General features: G+C 34.9%; 1 protein-coding gene across 2 annotated transcripts in view; it reads left to right on the forward strand.

Annotated features, from left to right (window-relative positions):
- COG6 (component of oligomeric golgi complex 6) overlaps nucleotides 1-14,436 on the forward strand; it is a 54,552-nt gene that overhangs the window by 6,180 nt on the left and 33,936 nt on the right. For both annotated transcript variants that reach the window (XM_056493162.1, XM_056493170.1), the window contains exons 5-8: nucleotides 8,928-9,039; nucleotides 11,071-11,153; nucleotides 11,393-11,463; nucleotides 12,656-12,749. In XM_056493162.1, the coding sequence (XP_056349137.1) occupies nucleotides 8,928-9,039; nucleotides 11,071-11,153; nucleotides 11,393-11,463; nucleotides 12,656-12,749 (360 nt within the window). The remainder of the gene's footprint in view (nucleotides 1-8,927; nucleotides 9,040-11,070; nucleotides 11,154-11,392; nucleotides 11,464-12,655; nucleotides 12,750-14,436) is intronic.

Below are 14,436 nucleotides of genomic sequence, written 5' to 3' on the forward strand. Positions count from 1 at the left end.
TCCTTTGGTTTACATTAGGCATGTGAAGAAGCATCTGCTGCCAGATGTTAGGGGATTCTTGAACCCAGAAATCTTGCCTCTGAAATAATACAGGTCTGAAATTGCTGATGCCATCAATGTAATATGACATTTTTTAGCCAGCAAATGAGTAAGTGGTGAAATTGCAAGGACATGCCTTCTCTGTCCTCTGAGGGTTGTCCTGAAATGCTGTCTGGTTGAAATGCAGAGATGAAAACTGAACCTGTTCTATTATGGTCTTATATTAGCTTTAGCATTTATGTGATTTACTTTAGCTGACTGTTTTTGTAGCTGGAAAAAACGTTAGGATTTTATTCAATGTTCTGAAACTGAAGGGAGACTGTAAACTTCCAGATGAATTTAATGCATTTATGGTAACTAGGGATTTCGATTTTTTTTTCCTTTTTTGCCATTCTTGGAAAGGAATGGATGTCTCAGTGGCTTTGTGTGGGTACTAGATTTTTATACTAAGTAGTTCTGACATTGTATATCTATATAATTAGTTGTAGTTCAAGATGGTTTTCGGTTTCTGAAGCTTATTGCCTGAACTCTTGTTGATTATCCTGGTCTCTCAGATTTGTGGTTTGAAGGTAGAGCTGCCCACAGGAGTTTCCTGTAGGTAGTCCTGATGAGCACTTTGGGACTTCCTGTACTGGTGAATTGTGTGAATTTAAGACATCTGGGTAGATATTTGGGATAGAAATTTAGACATTTGTCTCAGATTTGGGTTGAAACCTCTTCATTCTTGCGTTTTTGCGTTGTAGCATTTTTTTTTCTTATTACTTAGTTTGTGATCATTTGACCTGCTTTGGCATAAATGCTAAATATTACTTAGCATTTGTGTCTTACTTAGATTACAAGATTTAAAAGTTATTAATACAATTGCATTTTTATATTTGTGAATGATTCAGAGTTAGTGCATTTCTTTGGTCATTTAGGTTACTTATTTTGAATATATTTCTTCTGTGAAGTCTAGTTAAAGCTACTGTACATTAGAAACAGTTTTCCTTCATACTATTTAAATTATGCTATCTGCTTAGCATAAAAACTAGGATGGTTTTTTTTTTCTTTAAAACTAAGACTTACTGTAACTTAATAGAACCATGTAGTGTGAAAAAAGTAGTCCAGACATCCAGCCCATCTCTTCATAACAAAACGTTGTTATGGCTTCTCAGCAACATAGTTTTGAACAGTGTGTTCATTTTAATGTAATTCATAACAAACCTCTATAATAAAGAAAACAGTTAGTTAATTTAGACAATTTCTGGTAATTGTTAAAAATCCATTTCCATTCCAGTTATATTCAGTAGATTTGTGTACTTCTACTTGAGCACACTAATACTGCTTTTGGGTTGCATTAGGTTTTTTATGTATAGTAATGAGGAGATTATTTTCAAACAATGAACATCTGTTGGGCTTTAAATACATGGGTTTGTTTAATTGCAATTGCTAGTAGGCTGACAGAAAAAGGATCTTGCTCCTTGAAATGAGATTTTAATAATAGCTTCCTCTGACTTGTTGGTTCTCTGGTTTTCTTGTTCTACTTGACCCCAGTTTTGTTGGTTATTTGTTGTTGGTGGTTTTATGTTTGTTTGTTTGAGTTTTTGTTTGTTGGAGGATTTTTTGGTTGGTTTTTTGTTTTTTGGTTTTTTTTTTTTGTGGGGCATGTTTTGTTGTATTTTTGGTTTGGGTTTTTTTTTTTTTTTTTTTTTGGTGTGAGACTAAAAACTTACTTGCAATACTGAACTACTTCACCTTGCATAGAGAAGAAGCATCCCAGAGTTCAGTAATTCCCACACCAGGGAAATAATTCGTTTAGCTCCAAATAATCTGTGCAGAATGCTAGAAGCCTGGCTTCATAGTAATTCTACCAGACACTTAATAATATGTTGTGCAAGATGCTGTGTTGTTTTTTTGGTTAGCCACAAGTTACAGTCATCAATGTAACAATTGAGAAGAGAGACTAGAAGGTAATACTTGCAATATTAATTCTTATGAAATTAAGTAAGAGCAGTTATATAAGTGTTTGTGTATTCTCAGAGGCTTCACTGAAAATAAGCCTGTAGAAATACAAAAGTTGTTGAGAGCTAGATCTAGTGTTCTAGAAGTAAAAACCACAATACTTTGAAAACTGTTTTGAAAAAATGAAAATTACTCAGATATTTCTTGAGGTAGGCTACTGGTTCAGAGCTTTTGTGGAGATTAAGCACTTGAACACCTTTACAAACTATCTTATTTTTCTACGCTCTCTTAATTGTGTTCTTAAACAAAGAAAAATTTGTGTTTTGATGTCTGAATCACAGTTAGTTATATAGATTCCAAAAAAGCCATTCACATAGCCCTGGGATTGTTTTACTTTTTAAAATGCAATTAAATATGATTCCCAGACATGAATGTAAGTGTGTACTTCAGTTTGTTTTAATTGAATTACATTGTATTCAGGCTTGATCTTTACTTAAAAAATAACAAATGCCATTCTTGGAATTTAGTCAATTATTTGGCTGTCACCTCTGTGCTCAATACAAGCACAGAAATCTTAGGAAAAATGTTTGTAAGTGAACATCTGCTTCAGTAGTGCTACACTACTGATCTCTCATCCTTGTCTCTTGGGTGGTGCCTTTTTCCTTTTATAACAAATACCTTTTTTGTCATAGCCAACTTGGAAATGATGCAGGAAGTTCAGCACTATTTGTAGCAGGTTAGAGAGATTTGCTTTTATCAGCCTGTGCTAAGAGAAGTGGTGGTCTGGTGGTTTGCATTGATGAGATGCATTTCATGTGTTGGCCTTTTGAAACTTGTATTTACATTTATTCCCGTGAATGTGCTTCATGAGAAAAATGAGTGATTGCCTAAACTTAATTATAATTCTGTGTGGGAGAGGGTGAAGACTTGAAATCCTGAGGCTCATTTTCTATCCTGATTTGTATCAAATTAAAGTATAGATGACAAGGTATAGCAGAGGAATAAAACCAGCTAAAATGGATCTGAAAGAAAAAAAACAAAACTAACTTGTGACATTCTAGCCATGACCAGCAGAGAACATGTCAAGCCTTATTTTCTTGCCAGCTTTTCTTCCTGGCAGCTCTGTTGAGACATGAAGTACTCTTGGTCAGTATGAAGTGAGGTGTGGTTTTACAGGTTGAGAAACATTCACCAGAAATAAAGAATCAGTTATATAGTACTGTTTCTGAGTGGTATTTTTCTGATCTGCTCTGATAAGAAAAGCCCAGGAAGAGAAGGAACAGAAAGTCTGTGGTCTGCACTGGAAATTATTTTTGGTTTTATTGTTTTCCTGCTATCTGATTTAGTTCTTCTTTTGCTGCAGCTTAAGCTTATTTGTTTTGATCTTATTCCAGGTGGATGTAAAGAACAGTGTGCAATTTTCATACTTTTGGCAACATTTTTGAATTTGATGGCAAATTTGAAGCTAGACTAAGTAGGCTCCTTTCAAGTGGCTTTATATCAGATTTTTATGAAAGATAAACTGAAGATACTAGTCTGTTTGGTATATAAATATCAAATAGCTCATCGCTACAAGATAGGAAAGAATATGTTCATTGGAAATACACTCCTTTTAAATTTAATCTCTGTGCACAACCTAAAAACCGTGAAACTGTGGATCAGAAATCTTCACCATTGCCAAACACTGATTTGGGTGTTTGTGTATATGTATATATCACATGATTGCTGCACAGCTCTGCATATGAAAATTTTGTCAAAAATATCCTGTAGATGCATACTGATTATATTTCGAGGAAGCCTTATCAATATAAAAGCAGAAAATGATTGAATTTCTCAAATTTATATACAGCGTGTAAGCTTTTTTATTTCTGTGTTTAGTAGTTGATTTGGTAGGATTTTAATAATTTGAATGCAGATGAGTTGCTTAACTTACATTTAGCCTTTTCAGTTTTTTTCCCATTTGTTTTTTATCACAGAATTCATGAGATGGCAGGACTGCAGCATTGCAGACTACCTGTCTTCAGACAGGTATTACAGATAGGAGAAACTTCTAAGTTGAAGTCCACTCTCCTGCTGCCACCTATGATGACTTTGGTAAACTCATCAGCTGTTCAACACATGACTAGTGCATTATTTTTGCATGTTGTTCGTGTTGCTATTTGTGCAACTCTTACCCCAAAAGCTGACTCTTTCCAGTAAAAGCCATTCCCTGATTTCCAATCTAATTATTGGATATAAATTGACTGTTTTCTCATCTTGTCCTTTGCCTTAAGAGCTACCTTCATCTTCTGTGATAACTTAGTTTTTCCATTCCCATCATCATCCTGCTAGTTGTGGTCTAATGGGAATCCATTGTTCTTGCACACAGATAATCAGGATTGTGATCTGTTTTCCAGATGAGGTCTCACTAAAGCTTTCTTTACTATTACTTCTATTTTCTTGTATCCTGGAAACATTAGACGATTCGCTGGGTTTTTTATGTCTTCATAATTTTTAGTTAAGGAGAATGTTTCATAATTATATTTTGTGATGGAATGGGTCACTGAATACCTCCTCACAGTATTTCAGTTCTACTTCAATAAGAGATGTGTTCAACGGATAAAATGCAGAACAAAACATTTATTCTCATTAACATATGCACTTTTGCACCTGTACTTTCTCTTAAGAAGGGTTTTCCAATGCTTGTGTGTAAATGTTTTGTTACATAATCTTGTATATTTGCCTTAAACATGACAGAAAAATAATTTTTCAGCTTTATACAAGTTGTTAAAGATGATTGTTATTTACTTATGTGTTAGAAATACCCCATTGTCCTGAGGCTTTAAAAATGTGTTGAATCCCCAGTACCACAAATTGAAAGTAATTTCAGAATGACTGCTCTGATTCATCCTAGGTAGAAGAAACTAGCAGATTTTTATGCTGTGTGAGGTGGCAAGATAAAATTAAGCTTTGGAAAAGTCTGCTTCTTCTCCACCTCATTTTTGAGCTGTCTAGGTGATAATCCTAACAAACAGTGCACATTTGTATTTGGTTCAAAGGAAAAGTGCATGAAGTGCATAGTTTTCCCAGCCTTTTGAGTTCTCTTGCAAAAGAATTCTGTCTCCCTGGTAACGATTAAAACTGGGGAAATTGCTCTTTGTTGGAATCCTGTCCTTTGCCCAAGTTCTAAATACTACCAGCACTTGGCACTTCCCCTTTTGCATCAATGCAAGGTTCCCATAAGCTGTTAGTTTTGTTTGTTTATACAGGATTAACTTATTTAAAAAAAATTTGCATAGCAATATGGTATGGCCTTTCTTCAGCTGTACTTCACTGCTTAGAATTTAGAAATTAGAATTTAGAATTTAGAAATTATTTTATCTACAGAAAGTGTCTTGAAGACCAGTGGGTCTTAAAATGTCTGTCTGCACACAGGTACTGACTGCTGTGGGTTATATGTAAGACAGCCTTACACTGGCTTTTGTTGTTACCTGCAAAGTGTTTTGTAAGGTACTTACTGTAGTGAAATGATTATAGCAACCTTGAATGACGTTTTAGTCCATTGCCCTGCCTTAATAAAATAGATTGAATTCTAGTTAAATATCTGTTAGCTTGTGTGTGAGGAAATAAATACATAAATAAATATATATAGAAAAAAATTGAGTACAGATGTGAGTGTATTGTTCTCAGCAATACTGTACACTGCCAGGCAAAAATCAAAGGTATGTGCAATTTAAATATTTTTTTCTGATCCATTGTCTAGGATATAGGGTCTCTTTCTTGTGTAGGTTGATATCCAAGGCAATTTTCACAATCATCTCAAGCAGAACTGGCTAACCTGGGTTCTAAAACTGAGTAGCTCTTTGAAGTCCTGTGTGCTCTGTAAAGAGCCCAACAGAAGCAGCTTTATCAAAATTCAGACACGTTCTTTTGTTTAGGAGAGATGTTTGTCACCACTTCCCAATCACTATCTTGAGGAAAGTGAATGAAACATTGCTGCCACCTTGAGGTTGGTATCTTGTGAGTACATGGTGAAGCTTCTCTTACTTGTTGCTTGAGTTTAATGTATTGACTCTGTTTTATAAAAGTTAATTATTGGGAGTGCACAGAGTCCATCAGTGTGCAGTTATGTCAGGCCTTAGCCCAAGATACAGCCAGGAATGGCCTTAAAGCGCAGTGTTTGATCAAACCGTGTTCTCCATAGCAGCAAAAATGGAGGGAGGACTGTGTAGAGTGAGATCTTGCAGAAGGAGAGAGAGATTGATTAGCGAGATTGTTCTTTATTTATAAAGGAGGAGTAAAACAGAGCATAAAGTTCCAGGATGGGCTCATGAGCATGCTGTTTGTACAGTTCCTGACTCTGTTCCTTGTCCTACCACAACCTTAATTCCACCTGAAAACTGAGAAAACCATTATGCCCATTGCATTACACTTCTTAAAATCAGCCTTCCTCCTACCCCCAGTTTGATGGAAGTACACATTCAAAAAATCTGAAGAACAGAAGATAATAGTAAATGGAGATCTTCTGGAAGAGAACGTAAAAGTTAATGCACTCAGGAGGTACACAAGGCTCAAAGAACAGAAAAGTTTCTCAGCATCCCATTTGCTCCTCTCTTTGTGGAAGATTTGTTTCAATGGAACCCAAGGAAGGCCTTGCATTTGCCTTCTCATCTCTTTGCTACCTTCCTTCTCTTACCTAAAGGGAAGGGTAATCCAGTCTGTTGCAGCTTTGTGGATTTATGTGAAATTGAGGCTTCCATCATCCCAAGAGGAGAGACTTGGAGCAACTATTGAAGTTAATTCACTAATTTACATTTTCTGTTGTTATAACTAAATACAGTGACGGTGATGTTGAGGCATTGGACTTGCTCAGCAAACAGTGTGAAACAGGAATGTTTTGTTGAAAGCAGCATCATTGTGTTAAATTTTAAGTGTCCTTGGCTGATTTTCAGTTTGAGTAGTCATCCTGGTGCTTTGAGGGTTTTCTTGAGTTGTAATATTTATTATTTTGATTATTATTAGTAGTAGCTGTAACTGACAATGCAATGAACTCTTCTTACACCCCAGAGCAGTTCTGAAGTGTAGTTTTCATGAGAGTTTCATAGCAGCAGTGAAGTCAATGCCCTCGTGCCTCTGACTGCTCCTGGTGCTGGCATGCCCCAGTCCCTTAGCATAGGCTGTGGTAAACAGAATTAGAAAATATATGTAATCTCCACCCCCAAGAAGTAAGAACTTCTGGATATTTTTCGTGCCAGATTTGTTCCCTGATCTGATTCACTACATGATGCTGTAAACAATGGTCCTGGCACAGTGAGAAGGTCAGTATAGGGCAGGGATGAGCAGGGATGGCTGAGGCAGCCTGAGTAGCGTGGCTTACACATCACTGCACTGAGTATGTTAGTGCACTGCCCCATCTTTCATCTGTGTTGTGAGAATTTCATAGTTATCCTCAGAACATCTCTCACAGGCCTAATAGTGATTTAAAGATATTCTCTTGCTAATATCTTCTTGTCTGTTTCTTGTGTGTTTTGTAGACCACTTGTCTTTTTGCCTCTTACAGCATGACTTGCTCTCATCATATTTCACCACATAAATCTTCCTGCTGAAAATTTACTGAATTTGTTCAAAACTATGTTGTTCCATTCCCCATCCACTGTGTTGGAAAGTGCCAGGATTTTTCATGGATGCATTTGTATAGTTGGTTAAAATCATCCTTCATCACTCTTGTTCCTTCCCTGAGAAACATTTGGCTTCTTGGAGACCCAAAGTTTGGAATTATAGCGTTTGCTTAGAGAAAATTAAATAGTTTGATTTTAAGCTTTGCAAAACTGTCAAAGTAAGAATAAAGTTGTTTTATTTGCCTAGGACAAGTGAAACTTGAATTACCAATTCAAGTGGTATTAAAGCATATGAGTTTTTGTTTTTCCTTTTTGATTAGGTCTCTTCTGTGTAATTTAGAAGTATTGGCTTGCTTTCCCCTTTGATTTTCATGGATTTCACTGTTAAAGTACTGTTGGATTTTGTATTACTGTCCCTCTCACTGTTCAAAGTGCTAGAGCATTGATAATTGCAAAATATTTAATCTGATCTCTGAAAGAGTTTGTGTAACTGCAGAGTGGGAAAGTCATCCATGTCTACAGAAGGGAAGCCAGTTTTCCATACTTAGTTGAATGAAGTTCAGACTCTCTTTGGATAGGAGAGAAGGGGTAAATAAATGAAAGCTTACTTTTCAAGCTTTGACTGTGCAAGGAAATTTAATTATACAGCATATGGAAGTACATTTACCTGTCTTACTGTCCTGTAATAACAATGTATTTATTTTGTAGTAATTATATCACATTGAAAGATGAAATTGTCTTAAAGAAATTGAGGTTTATTCTTCTGCAAATAACAAATTAGTGCCTTTTCAATGTCCTGAAAGAGTAGTCTTCATATTTTGGAATACTGTGTGCTCAAACCACAGTTTGAGCAAATTTGCTGTTGCTACAGGAATCCCAGTCCATTCCATTTGGGTCCTTCAGTGGTTGTAAGGTGTGTGACAAAACATGTGCAGGAAAATGCTGCCCATGAAATGGTGCTTGCATATTGCATTCAGTTTATTTCAGGAGCAGGAGAATTAGCCATTGCATTTTGATTGCTTGTGACATTAGTAAATTGAGATCCCAACTGTATGGTGTTACAAAGAAGTGCTAAATGCAAATGCTAAAGGAATATTATTTTAAAGAACTTAGTAATTTTCAAATGTGTTAATATACCTCTATATAGCCTTTACTGAATAATCTGTGTAAGCTTAATAGAAAGTTGTATGTGAAAAAGCAACTCATGTGTTCGATGGCAGGAATGTGCTATTATAATTTAATAATACCAATTTCTGATGCTGGTTATATTTCCAAAAGTATGAATATGAAAAATCAGTCTTTCAGATAAGCATAAAAAGCTAATGTCCTCTTCACTTTGTTTTATTACAGTCAGAGATTAGAAATGAAAGCACAAGTTGCAGATGCATTCATAGCAAAATTCCAGCTGACACCGGATGAAATGAATCTGCTTCGAGGCACAAAAGATGAGCCAATTACTGAGGTAGCTCAATGAACATTAAAGTCTTTGCCCTGAACTAAAATGTAGAAATGCCCTAACTAAATTGTACACGAGATATTATTTTCAGCTTGCAATTTAATTCTTTATGGAGGAATGTACCTTTTAACAGAATGGTGATTTCTTGAGGAGTTTGAAATGTGTGACAAAAGATTCAAGTAAAGAGACAGAAAATCAACATTAAATTCTAGTTTGTGTAATGATGTAATGAGTTTGAGGCAAATGAGCTCTCATGTAATCAGTTTGAGGCAAAGGAGTTCTCATATGGTTCTACACTTCAACAAAACCTTTATGAAGTCTGAATTTTCAGTGAAGACATTTTAAAACTTCGTGACAAATGAGAAGCTTGAAGCTCTGTAGTACTGCCGTGTGTTTACATTTTGCATATTTGTGTATGTAGATACTCAATGACTTGAGACAATGTAAGCTGAGGCTTTCCCTCAATGTTATTTGGTTGCTAGAGATACTAGGTGCCAATTCACTTTGGCCACCTTCCTAAGCAAGTTCTGGAATATGTTGGTTTAAATAAGAAGACACAGTAAAAGGAAACTTGTTCTACAATAAAAGCAAACTGAATAATGAAAGAATTGAGTATACTGAATAGACTTTTTTATTATTGTAGTTGCATGGAAAGCTTCACGTGGTGTCTCAGCAGGTAGTCCAGATTTATCTCATTTTCACAGGCATCCTGTTCACAGTTAAATCACTATTAAAAACATGGAACTGATAACCATAAACAGTGCTAATGAAAGCATAAATGGAATGTGCTAAATAATTGTGCACTTGAGTAATTGCTGTATGCTTTTGTACCACTATTGCCATGAAAGAACATTCAGGTTTCTAGAAAGCATCTATTACAGGGAGCAATGACAGCAACTCTTCCAGTTACTGTATGATTGGTTTGCAACCAGTGAGGGCTGGTCTTTTTGATACTTTGTCTAAAAAATGTGCAGAAGTAACTGAGATAAAACACTTGTTCTGCTTTAGATGGCAGACTTCAGTAATACCATGTCTGTGCATTTCCCCTATGACAGAGTCAACCAGTGCACTTAAAGCACCTTTAGTCAGACTTCTGGTTTGGAAATTTTCTTTTTTCCTGAAGAAAGAGTGCTTTGGGTTTATAAACATAGTCTTTAACACAGTTGATGCACAGCAGTAGATTAAATTGCTGGCCTGTTTTACTTAGAATACGTCTATTTTTATGTAACTTGAGCCAGAATTCTGCTTTCCTGAGCAAACTGTTTTCAAATCACAAAAGATTTAACAAACAGTTGTATCTGAAATAGCTGGTCTCCTCCAGGACATTTGAAATATGTTGTCATAAGAAGAGGTGCCTGAAAATGGTACTGGCTTTTCATTTGCACTCTGAAACTAACAAAGTAACCTTTTTAGTCATATGTCCTTGTCTTCTAGGGTTTTTGGGGTTTTTTTCACTACTGATGTTGAGTTACTCCACAAAGAAAGCTTGTTCTGGAAAACCTTAGTCTCGTTTATTGGAAATAGGTTTTAATTTTATTTTTTATAAGAAATAATTACTCTATTTTATTAGTACAAAAAATATCAACCTGTAATTATTGTACTTTGTTTCATTTTGCTCCTTAGTTGCTGAGAGTAATGGAAGACAGTAATGTAATGTGTAGCTGTGTCCTAAAATTCACCCTAGAGTTACCTAATCAATGTGAAACACATATTTCACAAGACAAGTTAAAAATACATCTTTAGTGCTTTAGTGCTTTTGTGCCTTTTTTTTTTTTTTTTTTTTTTTTTTTTTTTTTTTTTTTTTTGTTGTGGAAGAAAAGTGTGATACAATGGGAAACTAAAGCATCCTAAGGCTCTTAAGATGGAATGAAAGGTAAGTAGCAGAGGTGGGATATGAATTTTAAAAGCAGCATTTGAAACACAGACCTGCAAGAAACTCCAGAATAGTATTGAAACAGGGAGTATAGAGTGCTAGAGATTTGAATAGAAATTACTGCTTTTACACTCTCCTTGTATTTTGTTTTTAAATTGATTTAGGATTTTTTCAAGGCTTTGGGACGAGTAAAACAAATTCATGATGATGTCAAGATTCTCCTGAGAACAAATCAGCAAAGAGCAGGGTGAGTCCTACTTAAATGAGTGGAAGGGAACCATTTACAATTAAAAGCAGAAGTTAAAACAAGATCTCATTCTTTGCTTCATATGACAGAATATGTACAGAAATATACAGAATATTTCACAAAAAAAAATATAAAATACTCAACATTTTAATAACGGTATGTTTAATTTGACTTGCACATGCCTTTGCTAGTCCTGCCTAAAATAGTATTTGCAAATTAACTTTTTATTTGTCTTGTAGCTTGGAAATTATGGAACAGATGGCTTTACTGCAAGAGACATCTTATGAACGACTTTACAGATGGACTCAAAGTAGGACTAAGAATATTTTTATGTTTATGAATATTATTATGATGATTCCCTTAATTCCTTCATGTGGATTGAACTTAGCACAAACCCTTTCCAAGATATATTAGCATTTTGGTTTCCTTCTTAAGGGAAGATGTGTTTTGAACCAAACAGTTAATTGGCAATTCTCTCATTTTTTGGGCCAATTTCATTATTATAAGAGTGGATTATTTATTTGTGTTTAGATGGTTTTCCACAAAGAGCAACTTCTACAGTTCGGTAGTCCAAACAAATTTTTAATTGTATTGAATTTCATTTCCTTGCAAGTTAGAGGGAAGTTCTTGGTTTTAATGATTTGTTAGTAAGATCTAGTTTAGTGGGAGGAGTGGTGAATTACTTTTAGAAAAGAAAAAAAAAAAAGACATCTCCTTTTGTCAGGATATTCTTTTGAATGATAGTAGGCTTTCTTTTTTTTTCTTTCTTTTATTTTGTTTTTGCATATGTACTCTGGATGTAGCCATCCATGTTCGGTGTAACACCCTTGACACTTGATAGTGTCAAATATAGTTGGTTTTTTAATTAGTTCCCTATTCTCCGAAGCAAGAGACTGTCTCACTGACATTAAGATTCATGGAGGGAAAAAACGGTGCAATGTGATTTTTATATTCATTAACTGTTCTTCAATGGATGCTGAAACCTTGAATAATAGTTGTGGTTTCACCCTTACAAAAAGTCATAATTTTTCTGCCAATGTTTGATTTTATTTATATGATTTCCACATTTTTGCCTGGAATATACAAGATTATATAGTTACTTTGATGAAGGAAAAATATAACAGGACCAAATGACAAAACAAACAGCTTGCTTAAGTACTTGCTCCATTTTTTTCTTAATAGTTTACCTGAAATGTAGTAAACAATTACAAAAGAGCCCAATAAAATTTTTAAGGTTGAATGAGTCAACATTTGTATGTGGACACAAACAAATAATTTTCCCTTAGTCATTTTTATTGTTGATATTTGTGATGGACATGCATTTTACAGTACTGCTTGCAGGGGAATTTAATTATATTAACACTACCTAGCCCAGGTAGGATATTCTGAAGTCTTCAAAACTAAAAGTCTTTGAGTTTTTAACTCACTTTCTTGTTTGACAGCTTGTATGAAATGTATTACAATGTAAAAAATGTGCTTTTATTTGTGTTGTTATTTTGTAGATGAATGCAGGACATTGACACAAGAATCATGTGACATTTCTCCAGTTCTTGCTCAAGCCATGGAAGCCCTACAAGATAGACCTGTCCTGTACAAGTAAGTAAATGTTTATTATTACTATTATCTTAAGAGAAGCTAGTATTTAGAGATTATAAAACTTTAAGATGGGCATGAATTACAGTGCCAAGGCTGGTGGCACTTTGGTACTGTGCCAAGTTCAAAACTACCCAGAAACTTAAGTTATAAAAAATCATATTTCCACTGCTTTAAATTTTAGAAGTCCTTTTGACGTAATTATGATACAGGAAATGTCATTGGACTTTTTCTAACTTATAAGTTTCTAATTAAAGTAAAATGTCAGACTGTTTAAATTCAAATGAATTGTTAATTTCTGTGCTTTCATTCTAGGATTTTTCTGAAGTTTAAAATCCTGTTCAAAACATGTGATTGTATCTTTTAAATCCTCAAAGTAAAAAATTGTTAAAGGCTAATTAGCTTTTACTGAAATGCCTGTGGCAGTAGGAATGTCTTCCATTATGAGTTATAGAGTAATCTATTAAAAAATTCTACATATGGACCTCTAAAGTGTAGAAATATTTATATATATCTGTGTAAAATACTACTGTTGTTATTCTGAATTTGCTGAAGTGTTGTTGGAGTAAATGCAATGGTACTTAGGAGAGTGAACCACCAGGTGGCACTGTAAGAACTGTTTATTGGGGTGACCATCCCTGAAGAGATTATTTACACTTCTTTGGGTTTTGGGCTTTTGGTTTTCTTTGGGCTTTTTTTTTGTTGAATTTTTTTTTTTTTTTTTTTTTTTAATGCATTCATCACATTTTGCAACCATTGAAAATTACTTTCAACCACAGGTATCCAGGACAGCAGAGTAACAGGCAGCCTTTCAAAGGCTACCCTTGTTTTTGAGAGTGTCAGTACGAAGGTGTAGCTGCATGATGCTGTAAAGCTCCATGGAGCCCTTCACAGGAAAAATGCATAGGCCATGTGAACTGAAAAAATGCTGTCAGTGTGAGAGAAAGCTCAGACCTGGACATGATCAGTCAGCTCTGCTGGTTAATGTGAGGGAGAAGTGGTGTCACTTGACCTCCCCAGCTGTTGGATGTGGTGTGTTGCAGTACTTCAGGCCATAGATGGGACTTCCAGTGCTTTCTTACATTCTTTCCTCTACACCCTCTTTTACAGCTGCAGAAGATCAGTCACTACGCTGTTCACAACATTTTATAGGATTTTTTTTAGATATTTTCTGTAATAAATACTTTGTTGAATTATGATACTTTGAAACTTCATAAAATCATTGTTTTGCTTTCCTAGTTCAAGGAAAGAAAGCCCCATCTGGTGTATAAATCTCACTGCTGGCCAGTTTAAAATGAATCTGCAGAAGGGAGTGTTTTTTTCTGACACTTCTGTCATAAACAACAGTAATAGTATGAAACAAAGATAGAATTTGATAGGTAAGACCTTTCCTCTGCCAAAAGAGCAAAAATAAACATTACTGTAGATGATGCAGCCGTGTGTCTCTCATCATAGATTATCAATCTTAATTACTTGCTACAGTGTATTATCAAAATTGCAGTTGTGATGCTTTACATTTTAAATCTCAAAATTTAGCTATTTCCCTTCCAGAAATTTTTGTATACCTTTAAGTAACCAATTGCTGAGTTCATAATGTAGAAGTCTCAGAAGAAAATAATTTTGAATTGTTTTTTGCTTTTTGTGTATTAGCACTGCTGTGCCAACTAAACATTTGCCCTCCAAATCACTG

Source organism: Oenanthe melanoleuca, chromosome 1 (assembly GCF_029582105.1).
Source record: "Oenanthe melanoleuca isolate GR-GAL-2019-014 chromosome 1, OMel1.0, whole genome shotgun sequence".
NCBI lineage: Eukaryota > Metazoa > Chordata > Aves > Passeriformes > Muscicapidae > Oenanthe > Oenanthe melanoleuca.